A 21,889-nucleotide genomic window follows, 5' to 3' on the forward strand; every position below is an offset into this window, starting at 1 on the left:
TATCAAAAGGCTTTTAAAAGTGCAGTGTAGCCATTGTTGAATATTTCACAATGAAGTAAATACCATTTCTCTCCTTGCAGCTGTTCCCTGTGAGTGAGCGCAGAGTGATTTTTCCCCCTCCCCTCCTGGCAGAAGATGTCTGCTGTATAAATGCAAACACTTGGGTAATGAGATTATTTGTGTGCGAATTCTTTAGGAAAAGCATCTCTTTATTTTAAACTCAATGTGATGGAGGACTAGGGCTCTGGAGCAGGGAGCTGCAGGGAGCGCCTGGTGAAGAATAGGATTGACATGCCTGAGAGTGGAGCCAGGGGAAGACAGCGAGAAGGGCTGGGCTCTGGCTGCAGCACACTTGCCTCATTCCCCAGGGCTGCCAGCAGCTCTCAGCTATACTGAGTGGGTGATGGAGGAGGGAAATTCCATTTTTTTTTTCTCAGTAAACAATTGCTTTCCCATCTGCTCTTTCAGGATTCCTTTCTGATCTTACAGGTTTTTTTCTTTCTTTTTTTTTTTTTTTAACGAATTTGATGGAACATTTTTTTTTGTTTTGTTCTCTATTTTTATTCCAAGGAGTTTCTCCAAGTTTTTTTTTTTTCTTAATAAAATACACAGGGAAGGAGAAAGGCCATTCTAACATATGGTACAATGCAGGTTATGTTCTCTGTGCCCTGTGCCATCCACATTGTAGCTGGTGCTATGGTGGTTTGAGAATGTTCCTGAAGTTCCACAGACTGGAACCAGCCCCCCTTCTGCGGAGAGGACTCTGGTGTGAAGTCACTTGATCCTTAGTTGATGTTGTGTTGTTCTCAGGAGAGTGTTGTGGCTTTCGTGTAAAGTACCTCTGAAGGGAGACAACTCACTGGATTCCCTTTTTCCTGTCTTCCACATGGCCCTCCTCTCTGCTCCTCAATGTTTCCCCTAGTGTTGTCTTCTTTGCCAGGAGGACCTTACTAGAGCAGAGTGAATGTTGGTGGCTGCCCTTTGCTCTGGTGCTGTGTACTAAATAAACCTCTTTCCTTTACTACTTAGCTAGTATTTTGTTACAACACAAACAGAATAAGATACCAATTATTCACAGATCTTCCTTAGTTTACTTTTTCAGTTTTAAAAATTGTTTTAATATTCTTTACAGAAATTGAGCTCAGGTATTCAGTGAGTTGAAATTAAGTAAAACCAATTAACGTTAAGTATGAGTTATAGGTTTAGCTTTTCTTAAAATAGCATCAGGAAAACATGGTAATAAATGGGGGGGGAGATTTACATTAGCTAGGAGGAAATTGGATTTTGAAATTAGTTATTAGAGGAGTTTGTGAGTTATTTCCTCTCAAATATCTTTTAGAATACCATTTTCCAAAGGATATTTCAGTAGGGGCTGAAATAAGTTTTGGTGTTATCTATCTGACTGACTCTTTCACATAAGATGTAAACTTTTAAAAGGGAATTTGATGGTGTGTGTTAGGAAACTCAAGTGCAAAGCAGACGGTAGGAAGGAAAGCCACCGAGTCCAGACTGCTCTTTTCACCCTGCTTCCAAGGTAAAAAGGAAATACTGGCTGGTTGTGTTGATTGTTGGAATGACCTGGTAGGGGGCTTGGTTAAAATACTTTGCAATGGGATTTTGCCCCTCTTCGATTATTGGTCACTCAGTCCTTTTATGCCTTCCACGTAGGGTGTCCAGTATCCATGGTCAGACGGAAGACAATATTTTCCCCATCTCTATAACCCAAGTAGCAGTTTTGAAGGACAGAGTAGGGAGAGCCCATGCTGGATGGTTGTTTCTAACGCAGTCTTTGTCCTCTGTCTGGCTGTGGCTTATTAGCTTTCACACCCACATAGTTTAAAAACAACATGCCTTTCTGAAGATGATTTACAAATTAAAGAATAGTAGGAAAAGTAACCTAGTCGTATATCTTCTGAGCTTTTAACACATGGAGGTGTTTCCCTGTGGCTTTTTTTTTTCTTCTGTGAATAATCACCTAGGTTACACACAGGTCCCTGGGTTACGGGCCAGTCTTGTTGCTTGTCCCCCTGCCGCCAGGCCCTAGTCTTCACTCTACTGTTTTGTCTTGGTAAATTCATCCTTAGAAAACTGGCACTTACTGACTCTCTCCTTTCTCTTTAAACCTGTGCGCCAGTTACGGCTCTATTGGTTTCTTAGTTGCAGAAAACTGATTCAAGTTTAAGAAGGAAATTATTGACTTCCTCCCGGGCAGGACAGTAGAGAAAAGAGCTGGGAGAACCCCTTCGCCATCCCTGTGTGTTTACGTGGATTTGTCCTAAGGTGCTGGGGCTGCAGGGTAAAGGGACTCTCTTGAAAGACCTCAGGGTCTATGACATGACTTGATAGAGAACTCGAGCAGACACAAGCCTGCTGGGCAGTGTCTCATGAGCTCTAGGGAGGAGAGAAGGATGAGAAATGTTTATGCCACAGAAGGGAGGACCGGCACAGTATGTTTCTCAATGGAGCCTTCAAGTGAAGTGCAAGTGGGGGTCCTGGGCGATTGTCTGTGGAGCTGTCTCCCCCTCCAAACTTGGACAGTCTGGCTCACGAAGGGCTTGTTTTACTGGTGTTTAGAATAGTGCTCACCCGGGTTCTGCTTTATGTATCCTAGATCACTGTTATTCTTTTCTTCCTACCCTGTGTTGATTTTCACCTCCCTGGCCAGGTCTGCCCCCCTCCCCTTGGCCCTTTGCCTGCCTTCAGGGATGTGTTCAGCCTCCCCAACCCCCACACCCTGCCTCCCAACCTGAATGAGATAGTCCATTCGGGGGTCTGCTGCCCCTCACTTCATTAGTGTTCCTTATGTTTATAAAGCCAGAAGATAATATTTTTAGGTTCCATTTGGAGTTCCCCAGGCAGCCTCTCTCTAAGCCACTTAGGAAGTTTAGAAAAGAAGGTCATGGAAATGTTAGACTTTTTTTCCACTGAACTTTGGTTAAGTAAATGGTCTTAGGATGATGTCCATAGACCCCACTGGGAAGGTTTTTCTAGATGATGAGAAATTCTTTCTCCTTTTATTTCTCTTGCCTTTGCCTCTGGAAAACTGAAGCTGTTTTGTTTATCAAATAATCATTTGAGATAAGCTTACTGGGCACTATGTACTACACAATTAATTCCTTTAAAACACATGTTTTTAAACATAATTTCTTTATTGTTTTTATTTCATGTTCATTCATGTTTTGCCTGTATGGAAGACTGAGTAAAAGTGTCGCGACCGCTGAAACTGGAGTTGCAGACACTGGTTAGCTGCCATTTGGGTGCTGGAAATTGAACCTAGGTCCTCTAGTGAGAGCAGCCAGTGTTCTTAGCCACTGAGCCCCCTCTCCAGCCCTGAAATGCATGTTTTATAAAGGGTATTTTCTTAGTATATCTCTAGAAGTTTGCAACTGGCGTCACAATTGAACTTTAAAACACTTTTGTACTTTTAAAAACACATCCCAGGGCATCAACAGCCAGCGTCCCTCATCTTTCCCACTGTGGGCCAGTGCTGACTGCTTTGATATCTGTCTTGGTGAATCTGTTGTTGAGTACTCACGTAAATGTAGGCGTACAATATGTGGCCCTTGGTGTCTGGCTTCCTTCCCTTAGCATGATGTCTTCAAAGCTTTTCCCTGTTCCGGGGTGAATCAGTATTTCATTCCTTTCTAATCATTAACATTCCTACTAGATGGCTGTGCCACATTTTATTTGCCCATCCTTTGATGGACATTTCGGTAGTTTCCACTTTGTGGCTACTATAAATAATGCTACTGTGAACATTCATGTGCAAATTTTTGCATGAACATGTTTTCATTTCTCTTGGGTATAGACCTGGCGGAGAATTTCTCAGTCATCTCTGTTTAACTGTTTATGGGATAGACAGTTAGCTAGGTCTATTGGCTGCCCATGTTCCGTTCCCATCAAGTGTACGCGAGCATTTCACCTTCCCTGTATCCTCAACCATACTTGCTTTTCTCTGTCTTTTGGATTACACCCCTCACAATGAATGTGAAGCGGTATCTTCTTGTGGGTTTGCTTTGTATTTCCTGAAGATTAATAATACTGGGCATATTTAAATGTGCTTATTAGACACTTGTATAACTTTTGTGAAAACTTGTTTATTCAAATCCTTGACCCACTTTTTCACTGGGCTATTTTTTTGACTATTGATATTTAGGAGTCCTGTATGTAGTAGTCTAGATATAAGTCTCTCACTGGCAGCATAATTTGCAAGTCTTTCTTCCTGTAATGTCAGTCACTCTTTGTCTTTCCTGATGCTAAAATTTGTGACACAAGACAAAAAAGAATTTTAGTTTTGATATAACCCAAATTCATCTATTCATATGTGTGTTGTGAAAAGTTGTGATGTCGTTAGTTTTTTCTACTGTCCCTGCAGAGTTGTATTGATTTAGTTGCTTCATTTAAGCCTCTGATTATTTTCAATTGGCCGTTGTGTGTCCTGTGAAGTAAGTGATAGGATTTCTTTTTGAAGCATACATTTATTCTGCTTATCTTATACCATTGTTTTCCCATTGCTGGGCTATTTTTGTGCACTGAAAATTTAAATACATGGGCCAACTACATTTATGCCATTTTTCTTGATTTAGGGCATACATTGTTATTTGCATTGAATAGCTATAAAGATTGCTTTTTCTGACAGACGAATATTTTTAGGTTTTGAGGATGCTTGAGTTGAAAGGTGTATGTGTAGGTATGTTTGTTACATATACTAAAATGAAAAAAAAAAAAAACCCTTACCATCTGTTATTTACATCGAGCCAGACATAGTTAAAATTTTACATATATTACCCTATTTGAATTTTACCCCAAATCCTGTGAGTTATTATTAATTCTATTTTACAGCTGAGTAAGTTGATCTTTTCATGGTAATTTGTCATAAGTTATATTGACTTTAAATATCAGACCTTCAGTTGGGGCTCAGGTAGGCCTAAATCTCTATAACCTTGTGGTGAGCGCTGGGGAATCACAGGCAACAGGAAAAAGCATAAAGAACATGGTGGGAAGGACTTGGGAAGAAGACACAGTCTGCAAATCTAGCTATGTACACGGTTATCCATTTCCACATATCTTAATTGGTGCGCTCTGCTCCCCTCCTGAACTACAAGGAAATCCAAACAAACAATATTTCATTTCGGAACTCCTTCAGCTTATTTGAAGTCAACAAAGCTAGCAGACTTTTGAAGTATGATTTCTTTGTATTTTTCAAATGAATCAGTCAATAAATCTCACTGAAGGCAATCTCATATTGTCCTTGATAAATTCTAAAGAAAGTCACTAACAGTTATCTGATAAACATCCTGGACCTACAAGTTAACCACAGACAAGAGGATTAATACAATTAATATATTTAATCTGGGCATTTGGGAGGAATAAACCCTGAGTCTAAGTGGAACATCTCCCGGAATATGGTGTTTGTGCATTTTTCACTCCAGTTTTAGTTATTCTGAAATGTCTGTTGGAACACAGGAACAATTGGATTCCCCAAAACACGTAAAAACGAAAACAAAGCCTCTAGTAAGACCAGCGCTGTGGCAGGCTGCTCCATTTGTGAGAGTTTCCAATGCTTTCCTGCTCTAGCTTTAGGAGATGCACAATAGACACCAAACACGGGATGCAGAGCTTTAACGGATGTCAGTTTCCCTCGCCCCCTAGTTCCCCTGGGAGGGATCTGAGTCCTCTGTCTGCTTCTCCTATTCTGCAGCTGGGAGGTCATGCTCAAGCTGAGCGTGCTTCACTAGCTCCACCTTCCAAGGGCAACTCCACTTATTCCTAAGACTGGGTAGGGACTGTGGGCTAAACAGCTCATCATCTGCCACCCCAAGCCTTCTTTTCTCCCCCTATATTACTTTTTATTGGTGGGGAAATGATAGCACAGTTGACTCGCGGCGAGAAAGTGATAACATGTCTAATAGAAATCCACAGAAGACAAAAGACATGGCAGGAGAAAACTGCAGTTAAAGGTGGTAGGTGGGACATAGGGGCAGTTTGAAACAGCTGTGCTAATATGGGTCTTCAGTAGTTTGCGCAGCTGTCTTGGATCAGAGTTCTACGAAGCATAGGAAAAAGCATCTCCACCCTGATAGATGGTACATATGGAGAGCCTGGGACGCTTCTCCTCCTCTTGGGTGTCTCTGAGATGCTGTGCCATGAGGTGGGTTGGAATGCTCTTTGAGCTTCCATGCTAGACCAGCACTGTCACCCTGACTTCAGTCCAAGGAGAGGAGAGATGCCCGTTCATAGTCGGTGCTGAGGTTTGATCCAGAAATTTAGCGTGATGCAAACTCTGACCACAGCACGAAACGAGTATTTCCTAGTGAGGGATCCTGGTTGTGGAATTATATGGCTAGCTTAACTGGAAGCATTGCTTAAACTGCCTGCTACCTAGAATGTATTGACAAGAATTGTCAGTCCACTGCTCCTTCTAGCAAATTCTGAGCACTTCTTCCTCCTAATGAGAGGTGTCTTGTGTGTCTTGGTAAGCCTTTTAACATTGCTCAAAACTTCAGCTATTTTTCAGAATACAGGTATTTCTAGCTCACATAACAAATGCTAGTCTCTGACACCATACATGATATTGTGTTTATCCTATGTACTTAATTCTTGTATCCAGTAACTCTGACAGGGCACACTTGCAATATATATTTCTTCTGAATGTCTAGACCCTTTGATTAAAACCCATTGATTATATCCACATGGTATTTTGTTTTGATTGATACAATGGCATTCATATTTATACTTATTTATAATAATTCTCATTCACCCATGATTTCTGGTTTTCTTTTTTATCAGCAGTTCACTTGTGTAGGGCAGGCTATTTGATACACCCATGACAAACTAGCAGGTATGGCTTCTCCAGGCTCGGTACTGAGAGGCTGTTTTGTATTTATGCCAGGCCTATCTTGAGGAGACAAATCTATAAGAAAATGCAGACCTTTTTGTCTGTATTTATCGTCATATTTTCGATATGTCTGAAAGGTTGCATTAGTTTTCCTTTAGGCACCTCTGAGGATAGAAGGTGCTCCGGTGTGGGAGAGGCAGGTAAAACAACAGCTTATGGCCAGTCAGGAGCTGATCTGAAGACTTCAGGCCGCTTCAGCACACAGGCTGCTTGCTGGAACAAAGAAAAGCCAAGCAAACCACGGTGCTTCTTCCCCAAAGTCTCAGGTCAGAGGTTACAAACTCCTTTACTACTATTATTTATTATCTGAGTATTCCTGGTTTTCTACATGAACATATCCATAAATATTAGAAAGCATGCCTTTTTAGGAGCTCTGACTCTGATGATAGATAGTGAGCAAAGAAAATGATAGCGCATGGCCTCGTGCCTAGAAACGAAGGCACACATGAACCCTCAGGCAGTGGCTTCTGCGGATTATTATGGCTGCTTTTGAATGTGAGGGATTTGACCATCAGATATCCACCTTATGGAGAACTGTACTTCCTCTTCTATTGAGTTTGAGGCCCATCACTATTTCCTGGGAGACTTATTTTGGGTTGCTTCATAAGGTAGTCATCTGCTCACTTGTGTGGGGGCATTTAAGAAGATGAATGAGTCCTCCTCCTCTCCTCCTCCTTTCCTCCTCCTCTTCCATCCTCTCTTCCTTTTCTCTTCCCCTTCTCCTCCTCCTCCTTCTTTTTTTCTTATGTTTTGAGCTGTCTCTCTCCATAGTTCAGGCTGCCCCCCCACTCTCACTGTTTAGTATTGAGGGGCTGCACATGTGCCACAGTGAGCGGGTGGAGGCCAGAGGACAACCTGCAGAAGTTGGTTCTGTCCTTTCCCTGTGTGGGATCTGGGAATCAAGCTCAGGTCATGTGACTTGTCAACAAGTACCCTCAGCCTTCTCACTGACCCTGTCATTAACCTCTGGGCAGCCCTCCTTACCTCAGCCTCCCATGTGTGGTGGTGTTGTGATGGCACCTGGGATGACTTTTCTTAAAAGCAGTTGGAAGGAAAGATTTTTTTTTCTTAAGTCCAAAAAAAGCAAGAAAGAAGCTTTAAGCCCAGGAGCTGGCATGAAAAACCCAGGGATAGAGCCATTCGGTAGGACTGGGAATGCTTAGCCTTGTCTCCTTCCTGTTTTTATTTCAGAAGTTGTATATGGGGGTGTGTGTGGGCAGGAACACACACACACATACAAACACACACGCTGCCCCTGAGTATGGTGGAGGAGAAAGTTTATTACAGATAAAAGGGAGAGCAGAGGCAGAGGCAGAGACATCTGGGAGAGTCCAGAGTGGACATGAGCAGACTGAGCCCGGCCATGTGGAGAGAAGTGGAGGGGAATGGAGAATGGAGAGAGGGGAGCCAGGCATAGCAACCACCATATTAAACATAAAATAGTTTCATTCGTTCATTCATTCATTCCTTATTTATTTATTCATTTATGTATTTTTTCCAACCATTATCAGGTATTTGCTATGTCCAAGCCATTGTGTTTTAAGCTGGAAATTAAAATTTTAATTCAATGTGGTTCCACCAGTTGGGAGGAGCAAGGGGCTCAGATAATCTTCAGTAATGTAGCAATTGCTCCATCAGCAGCCTGCATGGACACACTTGAAGGTTGCTCGTCCTGAGATCCCAGAGGAGGAAATGACTGATTTCAGCAGGGAAGACCCTGAAAACCTTGTCTGGGAGGGAACATTTGCTGATCAGTCTTGTCAGCGTAGTGGAAACGAGATGAGGGCTTGTAAAAAAAAAATGCATAAAAGTGTATAATCCTAGATTCCCAAAAGTCCGGGGTTGCGAGCTAGCGAGCAAGGGCCTTCTATGGAAAAGAGGGAGAAATGACACCGAGGGGCAGACAGGACGACAAGCAGGCCTCTGCCTGCCTGGCTGCAGGCAGCGCCTCGTTATTTCTACATGATGTTTACCAAGAGCTGGTGGGAACATTTGCTTGTATCCCACCTTTCCTTTGTATGTAAAGCCTTTCCTGGAAGACTGTGCTTGCCTTTTACATAGGTCCTGGGCCTCCCAGTACAAAGGGATAGCAACCCAAGACTCCTTGAGTACATCTCCCTTTGGCTCTGTCTAAGTCTTTCACCAATGTTTCATTCCAGTGGCTGGGATATGGGTAGATGCTCCCCAAAGACCACAAAGTACTAGAAACTTTTTCCCTCCTGAATAAGTGGTCTTCAAAAGAATGTCAGTTAGGCCTATGCTGTCAAGCTGGGAATGACTGGAGTGTGAGCTGTGGGGGAAGTGGGACCGCGAATGAATTCCACCGTATTGATAAGGGTTTCTTCTCAAGGGCTATAGCTAATTGGTGATGCGGGGGGTGGGGCTTCTGAGAAGCAGAAGATTGGATTGTCTATCTCCAGGCTCTTTGCAGAAGTTTCTGGCTGAGAGAAACTAATCAGGAGACCTGCATGGGGAGAGAGGCGTGTTATTTAATTAGCTTTACAATGGGCAGACTTGAAGGCACGTGGTGGGTTTAATAGAGGGAGATAGATGTCCTTTTTTGCAGGGCTAATTGTTGGGAAAGAGCAGGGTCTTTGTTGAAGCCCAGCATGAGAGCTCTGATCTCTTGCAGCCCGGGGCTGCCCCTACTTATAATTTTAGACAGAGCTATTCACGGCTGCTCTGCAGAGAAAAGAAGAACAAGAAGTGTATTGTGTGTGCAGGATCAGTGCCCAAACCTCCCCAAAGTCACTGGAAAGAAAAAGAGGAGAGAAAAGGCAAGCCCGAGGACCTGCCATGTGCCTTTTAGAGTACTTTTCCGTCATTTATTTACTGTGGCTTTTGGAAAGGACAAGGCTTCACTTTTTTTTTTCTTAACCAACTTGGAGCTAAGGTGGGGTGAGTTAACCAAACACCCCCAGAAATACTTTCCCAACAATACGGCATTGGTCTTGCCACGATGGAGTAGGCATGTGAGGTGATGATGCGCGTCCCGTACTGCCAGCCTTCTTGGCAAGGCACCAGGCAAATGGCAGTGCCAAAATGCAAATTATGTAGCTGAAGCCCCCTGAATAGAAAATCTGTGTGGCTAGAGGGAGTTCCTGGAGCAGTGATGGTTCAGAATGGCAGCCCAAAGAGTAGACTATCATAGCATTTCCTAGGAGCCTTCGGGGTAACACGTTCACACAGGTAGCCATTCCCAGCATGGAAAACCTCATCTCACATCCAGATGGCAAACCCGGGCTTTCCGGGTTGCTGTATACATCCATAATTCTGTCACTGGCATGGGTTAGAGATGAGTGTTGATGAATTCCTGCAAGAAATGGGAAGCTGAAGGAAGGGTGAGGCCAGCTCCTTTCAGAAAATACGATGCTCTTCAAGTTGTACAAAATCATTGCGGCAAACCTTCCACCCAAGAGAAAGAGGACAAAGTTTTGGGAGAAGCCCTGAGGGTCTGAACTCATCGTTGCTGTTAACTGGTATTCAGCTATGAACAGGTGCCTAGACCTTTCTCTGTAGTGCCTCATATCTCCACAATGGGAATCGACCTCCTGTCATCTACAAGGGAATGGTATCAAGGATTTGTGTGATTTGCTTGCTTAGCATTATCTTTATCCGGGCATCTGATGTTAATGGCACACACCAAGAGGGGCGCCAACGTCTACTAATCTGTTTGTGAAGAAAACAGCCTTCAGTGGTTTGGATTAACATTCTTGAAAAGTTTTGCGCTCACTAAATCAAAAGTCACATATCTGGTGTGGATAAGAGCAGGGTGGGGTGAGCCAGGGTCTCATGGAGCCCAAACCTGCTATGTAACCAAGTGTCTTAGTTTCTTTTCCCGTTTGTGTGATACAGGCAACTTAAGGGGGCCAAGGGTTTGGTTCTTTCTTACAGTTCAAGGCATAATTTGTCATGATGGGCAGGTGAAGGCAGCGGGAAAGTGGATTGGCTGGTCATATGGCACCCACTGTTTGGGGAGCAGGGAGTTAGGAGTGAGGAGCTCAGCTTCTCTTCTCCACCTATGTGGTCCAGGGACCCAGGGAGGGAATGGTGCCACCTACCACCCACGGTGGATGGATCCTCCCACCCCAATTAGTGAAATAAAGATAATTTCTCAAAGGCACACCCAGAGGGCCATCTCCCAGGCGATTCTAGATTCTGCCATGTGGACAACTAACATTAACTATTACACCAAAGGTGGCTTTGAACCTCCCCACCCTCTAGCCTCCATCCTTTGAACATCTGAAGTGCAGGCGTATACCACCACTGTAGGATCTAATGTGGTTTCTAAAGATGGTAACAGCAGCTAAGAGTCATTGAATACTCCCTCTCTGTCCCCCAATATAAACTGAACCCCTAGGCGGCAAAGAAGTAGAGCAGTGTAGTGTCCAGAGCTAGAGTATGAGCTTTGTCACTCTGCTTTTCTGCCACCTAGGTGTTTTAGAGTTGAATGGTATGTTCTGCATAAAGAGGACAAAGCCTAAGAGGGTGCTTGGCAAAAAGCTACAAGAAGTGTTCTTAGTGTTTGGGAACACAAGCGTCTTCTGGAATAGTCTCCTTACCTTTACAGCTCACCTCAACTCAATTAAAAAAGTTCTCCAAGGTAGAAAGCACTATTAACTCTAAAATATCGGCATCTGTGTGAGCACTGGGTCTTTTCTGCATGTGGAATAGCTGTTACCAGCCATTGGTCTCTCTCAGAATTGTGGAATTCAAAAAAAAAAAAATCTACAGTCTTTTTGATATTTTTTAAAAAATTCTCAACATTATTTAGAATTTTTAATTCCTGGAAAGGGGTCTCTCCTGGGAACCCGCCACATGAGAGCTGCTTGCCTTTTGTTCTTTCCTCCCAGACAGCTGCCAGCTCCTCACCCTGCTGTGTTCCTCCCCCTTCCAATGGATCCCTCTGGGTGCGTCCCACCCTAGGTCCTTTTGTGAAGAAGTCTTTCAGGCTGGTTTCCCAGTCTGGGAGAACACGTGTTTCAGATCACAGGCAGAAAGCGTCTAGAAGAAGGGACTTCTAGACGGTTTCTTTTTTATTCCCCAACTCTCCTCCCCTGAGTTATCATTTCAAGTCAGAAGCTCTTGACCATGTGTGGCTCACAGGCCCGAAGGATTCCAGGGCATCCTTGCCTGTCCTCCATGTGGGCCTTCCTACTCTCAATCACTGTCTCCAAGGAAGGAGCGTCACCAGCTGAGCCTTGCGTCACCGCCAGTGCTTGTGGCCACCTTATTCCACCTTGAGGCTGAGGCCTGGTGTGGAGGAGGCACAGCTGGTTCCTTGCAGATTAACTGACTTTGCATCTCTCTTTGAGCCTTCTTAAAGTAGCATTGAGTGTGAACTGCAATCCTAATGAAGCAGACATATCCTTCCTGAGGTGGACTTTCATCAGTCGGCCATATAGGGGTGCCATATTTGGTGGTACTTATGGTGGCAGCTTGTGTGTGGGGGTCACAAATGTGAGTAAGTTTCTAGACACCCTAAAATTGTTTTTCCAGATTTATGCCCTGTGTATTCATGAAATTTAGATTCTAGTCACACTTTACACACACATACATACACACACACACACAAACACACGCTCAGCATCTAGATTTGAAGCGGCATGAGAATTCAAGTGCTATGTGTTCTAGATCCTGTTATTAGTTGTTGTTAGTGTTGAGACTGAAAAAAACTGGAATTCCTATTAATTCATTACAAAACCATAATGGGTCTCAAGGAAAGGTGCTTTTTTTTTTTTTTTTTTTTTTTTTTGGTTTTTTCGAGGCAGGGTTTCTCTGTGGTTTTGGAGCCTGTCCTGGAACTAGCTCTTGTAGACCAGGCTGGTCTCGAACTCACAGAGATCCGCCTGCCTCTGCCTCCCGAGTGCTGGGATTAAAGGCACGCGCCACCACTGCCCGGCTTAAGGAAAGGTGCTTAATGGCAGCAAAATGTCTGTGGTGACTGAAGGGAAGTACTCAGACTGTGTTTCCCAGTGTGACTTGTGTGAGTTTCCCTTGTTTTTCGGTAGTGGAAAAAGATGAAAAGTACCGTGCATTTATTCGCAATCACAGCCCATGGATTTCTTGGTTCTTGTGGCTTGGGATCAGCCAGATTTTCTGTTACTACATCTTGATTACCCCACGCACAGATACAAAAGATTCAGCGAGTGTGATTCTATCACTGCAAGAGAGGTTAGACACCTTTCCCTGTCCCCGTGGGCTTGGCAGGCACCTGCAGTTCAGTGGCTTCCGTGTCTTTCCCTTTCCCATCCTGCTCAACCATCCCCACCACGCTCATCCCAACTGTACTCCGCACCCCTTCATTCTTTATTGCTGAATACCTTGTAGCAAATGGATTCATTTGAAAATGCAGTGTCTCCTGGGAGCCATGTCTTTTTTGAAAGGCACCTAAACTTTAGTTCATTGCATGTATTTTCCCTGGGAGCCATATATTACTCTTTTTGAAAGACACACAAACTTGAATTCATTGCATGTATTTTCCTTTTCTTATAAATTACACACACACACACACACACACACACACACAAACACACACACACACAGAGCAAGATTCAGTCTGAGAAAGGGCTCCTGAGCAGAGTCTGAGAAATGAGCAGTATGCTATATAAATGCTCAGACCAACAGTGAGATCCTTAGCTTGCCATGTGGTGAGCCAAAGGCTACGTTCCACAAACAGCTACCTGTGTGAGGACACGAACGAAAAGTCAAATGAATATAGTGATCTTGCCCATATTTTAAGTAGCGGAGCAGGCAGTATAAATTAGAATAAAATGCCAGAAGTATCTTTTTGGTTAGGAGAGAGCTGTTTAGTTCTTTAATGCAAACTTTGGGCAACCTTGTCTCATTTGTAGGCAAACCAAGACAAGTAAATGAGTTTTACTTTCTATATACAGATCAATATTTGAGACTTTAAGAAGTTACCTGTTTATTAATGAAATGTGGTTATTTATTGAGTTCCAACTATATTCATCTCCATGACACAGGGTATAACAGAAACCGAGGGGATAGACATGCGTGTTTCAACACATATCAAGCAGGCATTCAGTCTGCTGAACACAAAATTGATGTCTCCTAGGGGGGAGATAAAGCTTCTAAAAAGGAAATCCTTTCTTATGGCAGGTGTTCTTGTGAGGAAAGAAACCCCGAGAAATACCCATACATTTGCGCATGACCTGCCCCGCCATTGTCCGTGACTCCCCAGGACCTGCCACCCGAATTCCCCCGACTCCACTGTGACTCTTCCAGCATGAGGAGGCTCTGTCTCAGAGCTCCTTCTCCCAGTTTCATGGCTGTTGGTCATGTGAGATGGTGAAGTTGGCTTCGTGAGAGAAAGTCCTGGGTTCATTATTAGGTCCTAATTTCATCGTAGATTCTTGGAGACAGAGAAACGAGGACAGAGAGCCACTGTGCCCTCTGTTGTTTCCCGAGGAGCCCCCTTCTATTCCTATTCTCCCCTGGCAGGGCTGTTTCCTTCTAGCCTCCTTTGTTTGACTCCCAACTCCAAATGCAGAATGGATAAATACATCCATCACTTTATCTCTGCTCCTTCATCTCCAGAGTGGTACATGTCAAGTCTTTCGGGTGGACTGACTTTGAATTTAAAAATGAAAGTGAGTTAAGGGAAGGGAAAAGATTTCACAGTGAAATTATTTGAATGTACAGTTCAAGCCATGCATACAGAAAAACCCGTCTTGAAGTTTGGCACTGTCTTTATAATCTAAAAGAAAAACTGGGTAAGATCAGGGGAAGGTTGTAACCTTCTGCTAGGATGAAACCACCTGAAGTCCTTGGGGTAGGATAGAATCTTGTTGCCATGGGGTAAAAGCCTGTTGCTAGGGGCTTCTGCGATGTTATTTGAGAACCCAGTTCTCTTGCCATCTGTGCCAATGCCCTCACTCCCCCATCTCCTCACTAATCGAATTTAGAAGAACTTAAATTGGGATCCAAATTATAAGATCCCCGTAGGCTCATGGGGCAGTCACATTCTACTTCTTCTGGCCCAGAAAGCAGTAGCGATCCTGAGAAAGACATTCAGTGAGATTAAGGAGAAGCACACTGACCATGGGTGTGAAGAAGGCCCCCAAGCTCTGCAGTTTTGATTGGCAACGCCTCTCCTTTTTCTGTCTGTGCCAAGTCTGGTTTGCTGTGAGAAGAATACGTGATGTCTAAACTGATGGATTTTAAAATGTCGCTTGGTCTGTGGATTAGGCCAATCCATCCCACATTGTTGGGGCTGCAGATGCAGTTGAATGGCTCATAATTATAGCCTAAGAGACTGCAGACAGCAATAGAGCCAAGCCAGACCCCCTTTCTCCTCCTAGCCCATGCCAAGCTATCACCCACAGGGAACGAGGGTGCTTAGTCTGCAATGTACTTGCCGAAAACAACACAGATTCCTGCTGGATTTCTGGGAACAGTGCTTGGTCACCTACCTGTTCAGACTCACATGGGGTTGGGCTTTTGTGCGACAAGAGTAAGCTCATTTATATCTTCCGCTGGCTAGGAGGGCTGTACTTGGAAGTCACTAACAGGCTTCTATCTCTCATCATGTGGTGAGAAAGGGCAAGGTTTTGCCTCCAGTATGATCTAGAACAGTACCTTTCTGCCTCACTTTCAGAACAAATACAAATTCACGTTTTTTTCTTCCTCAGTCAGTGCTGGAAATTCTCAAGCAAGGCCAGGTAGTTCTCTGTTCAAGGATCATGGAAGGGGACTGGATTTTAAAATTCGTTACGATAGTTATCTGAGCTCTCAGTTAACTGAGGATCTACTCCACTCCACAGAGTTGTCCGGGGAGACAGATTTAAAGTGCTGGTCTCCCTTACTCTGAGTCCCAAAGACAATGATAATCTTCTGAAGTTAATTGAACACTTTCCTACCTTAGACATTCTGCTGAAGTTTTGTGTACATATGGTATTATCTAAAGCAAACAGATAATCTTGAAAGGTGGGTGCTATTATTTTCCCTGCTTCAAACATGGAACGTGAGTGAGTTTCAGGACTAAGTGGTTTACCTTAGTAACTTAGTAAGAGCAAGTTGGTTAAGTTAAAAATCTGAATCTCACTTCTGAACCCTTGCTGCTCAGTATCTCTGTTTATTACAGAGTTTTCTGGGCCCAATGGGCCTTCAATCCTCCCCACCCTCCTCCCTTTCTGCCAAACAACCGCAGCTCTCTTATGGTCCATTGTTTATTGTATTACTCGAACAATAGCTAATGAGTGTATTCCATGCTAGAAAGATCCAGGGGTGGTTTTATTCCCTGAAGCAGAGATGAGGTTGTGACACCAGAAAGGTTAAGTGGCCTTGGTGAGGTCACAGAGCCAGCCTGCACTCAGCCACACCACCTTCTGAGTCCCTGGCTTAGTTCCTAAGCTGACCCTGAGGCCTTTTGGAATTACAGTTTAATTGATAGTTATTTTAATTTCCTGCTTATCTCCAACTTTCCATTTTATTGCTGCTTAAATGGTAGATATTGAAGCCTGGGGCAGTTTTTTTTCTTTACTCCACCCCCCCCCCCCATACTTTGCACCAAATAGAAACCGCTTGGTACAGAGTTAAGTTTCTGACGTGTTTTTCAGGGTATGACAGGGCCTGTTGGCTTTTCTCAGCCTGAAAGGAGACCACAAGTGCAGCTTAGACAGGTTGCTAACTGAGAGCTTGAGAGCTTGTTAAAAAAAAAACCTTACATTTCTACCAGTAAGTCAGCCTCTGTGAGTCATGAACTCGCTTGGGATCAGTTGTTAGTGGTCGAATGTTTTTGTGTTCCCTTCAGAGAGGCCTATTTTTAAAGGTTCAGAAGGCAGAGAATTCTAGCACACTTCTGCAGAGGAAGGCAGGAGCTTCCAGAAGTCTTTGAAATTAAATGCATTTTTATATACTTACTGAGTGAGTCTGGGGTAGGATTGAGGGTAGAACGGAGATTATTATTTTTTGCTCAATGCTCCTTGTGGTGAGGACATCCCTGTATAAAGGTGACTCCTGTCTGGATGCCATTCATGCCTTTTTGGACTCAATATCCCTATTCTCCAGAGTCCCAACCTTTGGTCAGAAGTAATTTGCTAGACTCTGAGGGTTTTTAAAGATACAAATCAGTTCTCTCCCCAGTAAAAAGCAAACTCAAAAGAGACATTACTTACCTCCCCCCCACTTTCCCCTCCCTCTGTCCCTGCCAGGTGCCTTAAAAACCATCAGTCTTGAAACAGTGTGCTCAGGTATAAAGAATATATATATATATATATATATATATATATAGTAATGTCTTTTAAACTCCCTAAGAATGTTTAAAGAAAAAAATCTACTTGTGTTATAAAGAGAATACCAATTCCATTTGTCAAACATTAATTAAGTGAGCTACTGTCCTCTGTCCTGGTTGGATTATTAATGTCCCAAACATGTAAAACTGTCTTAACTGGTTCTCTCTCAGTGCTTTTCATCCTACAGGGCCTTTCAGCCAGATCCAGGGCTCTTCACAGGCCTAGTGATGTTGGGAACATTTGCCTTCAGTATCATCCCAACCCACTTTCTGGTTTGGACATTAGCACATTTGAGCTCCTGCACTTTGGGACAGGGAGGGGAACAGGAAGATCTACAAATGGACGGGCACTGTGCAAGGTTTACAAGGAATACATTCCCTCCCTGTTGCCAGGGCAGAAAATGTCTACAGCGCTCTCTTGGTGGCTTGAGTGTCTCACATGCACGCATGTAAGCAGTAGTGGAACTAGACACTAGTGTAGTAGAGGAAGAGAGGTGTGACCCGTGGGAGAGAGAGAAAAGGAGTGATTCTGAGCAAGCTGTTTTTGCAAATAGAGTAGAACTCTCCAGCATTTTCCTAAGACCAAAACAACAAAATGAAATTCCCCCAAGAAACTGTTCGCTTGTTCAGTTCTCCAGATGTCACAGTAAGTCAGGACCAGCTCAAGATTCTGTCCCTTGCTGCTTGTTTGGCATGTGGATGTACAATCTATTCATCAGCTGGTTCCCTAAGCTTTTCCCAGGATCCGAAGTGTCTGTTCTTGTCATCTGGAGGCCAGCATTGTTTTCTCATACCTTGCAGAAACACAGCTGGACTGCAACAGTCTTTGTTCTTTCAAAAAAAAAAAAAAGAGGATTATCACATACACATATTTTTCTCTGGTGACCAAGAAGGGTGGAGCCCGGAGGTTGGACCAGGACCCAAAGACTGACACTCTATTGCCGTTTCTTCACCCTGATTTGCTTTGGAAATCCTGTACACTGCTAAAGCCCAAAGGGGGTAAAACAAACAACAACAACAACAACAACAACAACAAAAAGCCCCCCAAAACATGCTTAGATGAAAGTTAGCAGGTGTGTTGGAATTTCCTAGAGCAGAAGTTAACAGTTGCAGACATGGGGTGGGAGAGCATCACATGCTTAGAAATCAGGAAACAGTACCAAGAATAGCCTTCCCTGAGGCTGCTCAGGAAGATTTATGTTGTCTTTTAATCAAAGGTAGATGTCAGTGCCTTGCTCCGGCTACACATGCGCTACCATGTCCTGGGTAATTTGTTAATGTATGTTAGCTAATTATCGGTGGCAACCTATAGATTATCCTGGCTTGCCTTTTTATCTGGAGCGTTGGGAGTTCCCAAATATAACAACGATGTGCACCGTGATTCTCTGGGCTAGCGATGAGTCGCAGAGATTCACACCAGAGTGCTGGTGGATGTGGTGATGTAGAAAAGGATATTGGAACTTTTTTCTAATAGAGCAGAAGAACGAGTTATGGGTTCTGGACTCCCCGTTTAATCCAGGAGCTTTGGGGCTTGAGTTCTGGGGGTCTCCGACAGGCTTGGTTCTGAGCTGGGAAGCTGGTTAAGGTTTTCCGTTCACCAATGTTGGCTACCCTTGTCACTTAACCATCCCGAGGGTGGGATTCTGAGTCATGTCTCGGCTGGAGGCCTCCCAGAACACCCGCTGTGGAATCCCCCGCACGCGCCCCTCGGTGCGTACCCAAGCAGGCCTCACGTCCTGTGTGTCAAGCTTTGTGAATGAATGATGTACACGCACTTGGAAAACTATGCTGCTACCGGAGCGGGCCGCAGCGGTGACCAAGCCCTCAAGAATGCGTGCAGAATCAGACGGACTTTCCCGAGACCGTGACAGCAGCCCCTGGACGCCAGCTACCCGCGCCCGCCTTTCTCACCAGAGGTGGCCTGAGGCCCTTGCCCTGACTCCGGAGTAGCCGGGGCTGCGCAGCTTTGCGGGGTCCGGGTCCGGCGAGCCCGCCCTTCCTTTCGCTTTTGGGAGGCCGGCGGTAATTGGCTGCGGGAGCTAGGCCCCGCCCCCGCTGCCCCGCCCCCGCCGCCCCGCGGAGTGGGCAGGGCAGACGCTGGGACCCTGGGCCTGGGCTTCGGGAGGAACGCCCTAAAGCCGAGGCGAGCTGCACGGCGCCAGCGCCGGCCAGCAGAGCGAGCGCCGGGGACGGGGGAGCGAGCGAGCGAGCGGGCGGGCGGGCGAGCGGGCGGGCGAGCGAGGCGCGGGCGAGGCTGGGACCCGAGCGCGCTCTCTGCTCAGCCAAGTGCCAACTTCGTGCTGACGGGCTGGGTGTGCACCTTCCCGCGGGGCAGGCAGTCAGCGGGAATTTGAGATTTTAGGGAAGAAAGTCGGCTTCGCCCTGTCCCCTTCCCCCCGGGTTCAAAATCCCCATTAAAAAGCAAAACAACATTTACAACAAACTTGCTCTCATCCCGCCGGCCCCCTCAACTCCCGGCACCATGAAAGCGGCCGTCGATCTCAAGCCGACTCTCACCATCATCAAGACAGAAAAAGTGGATTTGGAGCTTTTTCCCTCCCCGGGTGAGTGGCGACATCAAGGCCCCCACCCCAGCTCTGGGTCCCCTCCACTTCTCAGGGTTGCGCTGCTCCCTCAGGAGCCATGGATGCAGAGGCCAGGACGACTGACTGTTGGTGGCCCGAGACCCTTGTGTTTTTTTTTTTGGGGGGGGGTGGTGGTATTTATTTTCACAGCTGCTTTTTTTTTTTTTTTGTGACTAATGGGAAGAAGCTTATAGATATTCCAGCGTCCTAATTCTGGTGTTTCAATTTTCCCACATAAGCGAGAACCTTCACGTAAGCAAGGGGGGCTGACACTGCCTCTCAGGTCACCCCCTAACTCCGTGTCTCCCCAGAATGGAACTTAATGGGAGGGCTCTGCGGAGTGCCGAAAGGGTGTCTGGCGAATTGCCTGGCCTTCAAGCACATTTCCAGCACTCTTGAGTCCTGAGCGTCTCTGTCACAGGTCCCTTAGGGTCCTCTTTGCTAGGTTGAAGAGGTACCGGGAGGAGAAATGAAATGAATCTGTTTAATTTGGGGATTCATGTAGGTTACTAACTTCGCTGGCTTTCTCTGCCGTGTTTTGTCGTCTGGTACCAAAGGTCCTAGAAGCAGGAAAGCATCCCAACACCAGATGTGACTTAGTGTCGTTGGTTCATGGTTTCATTTAGAAGGCTTAAAGGATTTAAAGAAGAGAGGGATAGTAAAGACACTGAATTCTGTCTTAGAAGGAAATTTTAGTGCTCAGCAGATGGAATCAACTCTTCAGGATCTCCGAAGCTAGCGTAGTTTGAGAGGGAGTTGTGCCTCCTTTTAGGATAGGGAGCTTCCAGCTGGCCTCAGAGAAGAGCGACTTTGAGGGGAAAGGATATAGAAGGATACAAGGAGAAGGCGATGCATTTTGGGGACTAATCATCTGTCACAAAACAAATCTCTATTGGGTCCAATTATCAGTAAGTTTAGTTGCTGTTCCCTAACCTTTTTCTCTGCAGGAGTGAATTCCGTATTTTAACCCTTTCTTTAAACTTTCAAACAAACAAGCCAAAATGAGGTTTTGACATTCTGACATGCTTCAAAATGTTAATAAGGACATTTGGGTCCCATCCCTCGCCACCCCACCCCCCCAACTCTCCTGACATTCATCACGGAACTGACTCTGTATAAAAGCTGGGCTTGTGTCTTGTCACAGTGTGATGACAGTCAGAACCATGCTGAGGCCTTTCCTGGGGCAGTGGAGACTTCTCTGGCACTGAGAGCTACAGGTAGAATCGATGCTCTCAAGGTTGTTTTTGAGTGTTCAAGGGAGCCAGAAGTTCTCTGTGCTACAATTGATTGAAACCATATATAGCAGAAGTGAAAGGAGAGTTCCCAGCGAAGATATAAACTCAACTAATAGGCCCTTTCCTTAAGGATGGCTTGTTTATATGTGCAATGTGTGTTTATGGGGAAGAGACAGATTTGGGCATCTGGGAAACATCATGTATATTACGTCAGTTCACATACCTGTCGCGAGTGAGAGCCCCTTGCAGCACGTGTTTTAGATCATAGAAACATCTGAAGCATGTTTTTTGGTAATTAAATATTAAATATTTGAGATTTTAAAGCATTTGATGCTATTACTTCAGTTATTGATAAAAATAAATTGTGGGGCAAGTAACTTTATTGAGCTGTCCCACCAGTAAAATAGATCTGGGCAGGCCTAATGTTGCAGTCATACAAGGTGTCTTTACACTGGCTTTTTCTCATCAGAAAAAGTGTTCAAGGAATGCAAGTTGGAAGTGAACCTGAACTACATGGCTACATGGTGCATTTAAAACCAACTTGAGCAATACAGTAAAATCCATTTTCAAAAAAAAAAAAAAAAAGCTTCCAAGCCACTGGCCAGGTTTTAAAAGTGAGTGTCAATGCAGTGCAGCAACAAAATTTCCTTTGGTCCAGGAAATCAGGAATCTTGTGCTATTTACTATGATGAGTTTTTTTTTCTGGTACTTTCTTAGAGAAAATGAATAACAATAATTTGTTGATCATTATAATTTTTTTTCTGGGTTGTGGTTGTATTTATGAAAATATTACGTTCTTCCCTCAGATGGGGAGCTAGAGGCACAGAACAGTTAAGCCACTTAGGCAAAATTCTCCACAGAGCCAGTGGCCGAAGACAAATGAGTCCCTGATTGTAACTTGTCAGCGTATAGACAC

The 21,889-nt window shown here is 44.6% G+C and overlaps 1 protein-coding gene across 2 annotated transcripts in view; it reads left to right on the forward strand.

Annotated features, from left to right (window-relative positions):
• Nucleotides 1-21,889, forward strand: part of Ets1 (ETS proto-oncogene 1, transcription factor) — a 121,451-nt gene that overhangs the window by 38,419 nt on the left and 61,143 nt on the right. Inside the window, exon 1 of one of the 2 annotated variants that reach the window (XM_057768247.1) lies at nucleotides 19,358-19,717. The exons of the other annotated variant lie outside the window; for it this stretch is intronic. Coding sequence (XP_057624230.1) covers nucleotides 19,636-19,717 — 82 coding nt within the window. The 5' untranslated portion in view covers nucleotides 19,358-19,635. Of the gene's footprint in view, nucleotides 1-19,357; nucleotides 19,718-21,889 lie in introns of those variants that run through there. 2 annotated transcript variants of the gene reach the window in all.

Source organism: Chionomys nivalis, chromosome 4, assembly GCF_950005125.1.
Source record: "Chionomys nivalis chromosome 4, mChiNiv1.1, whole genome shotgun sequence".
NCBI classification, from domain to species: domain Eukaryota; kingdom Metazoa; phylum Chordata; class Mammalia; order Rodentia; family Cricetidae; genus Chionomys; species Chionomys nivalis.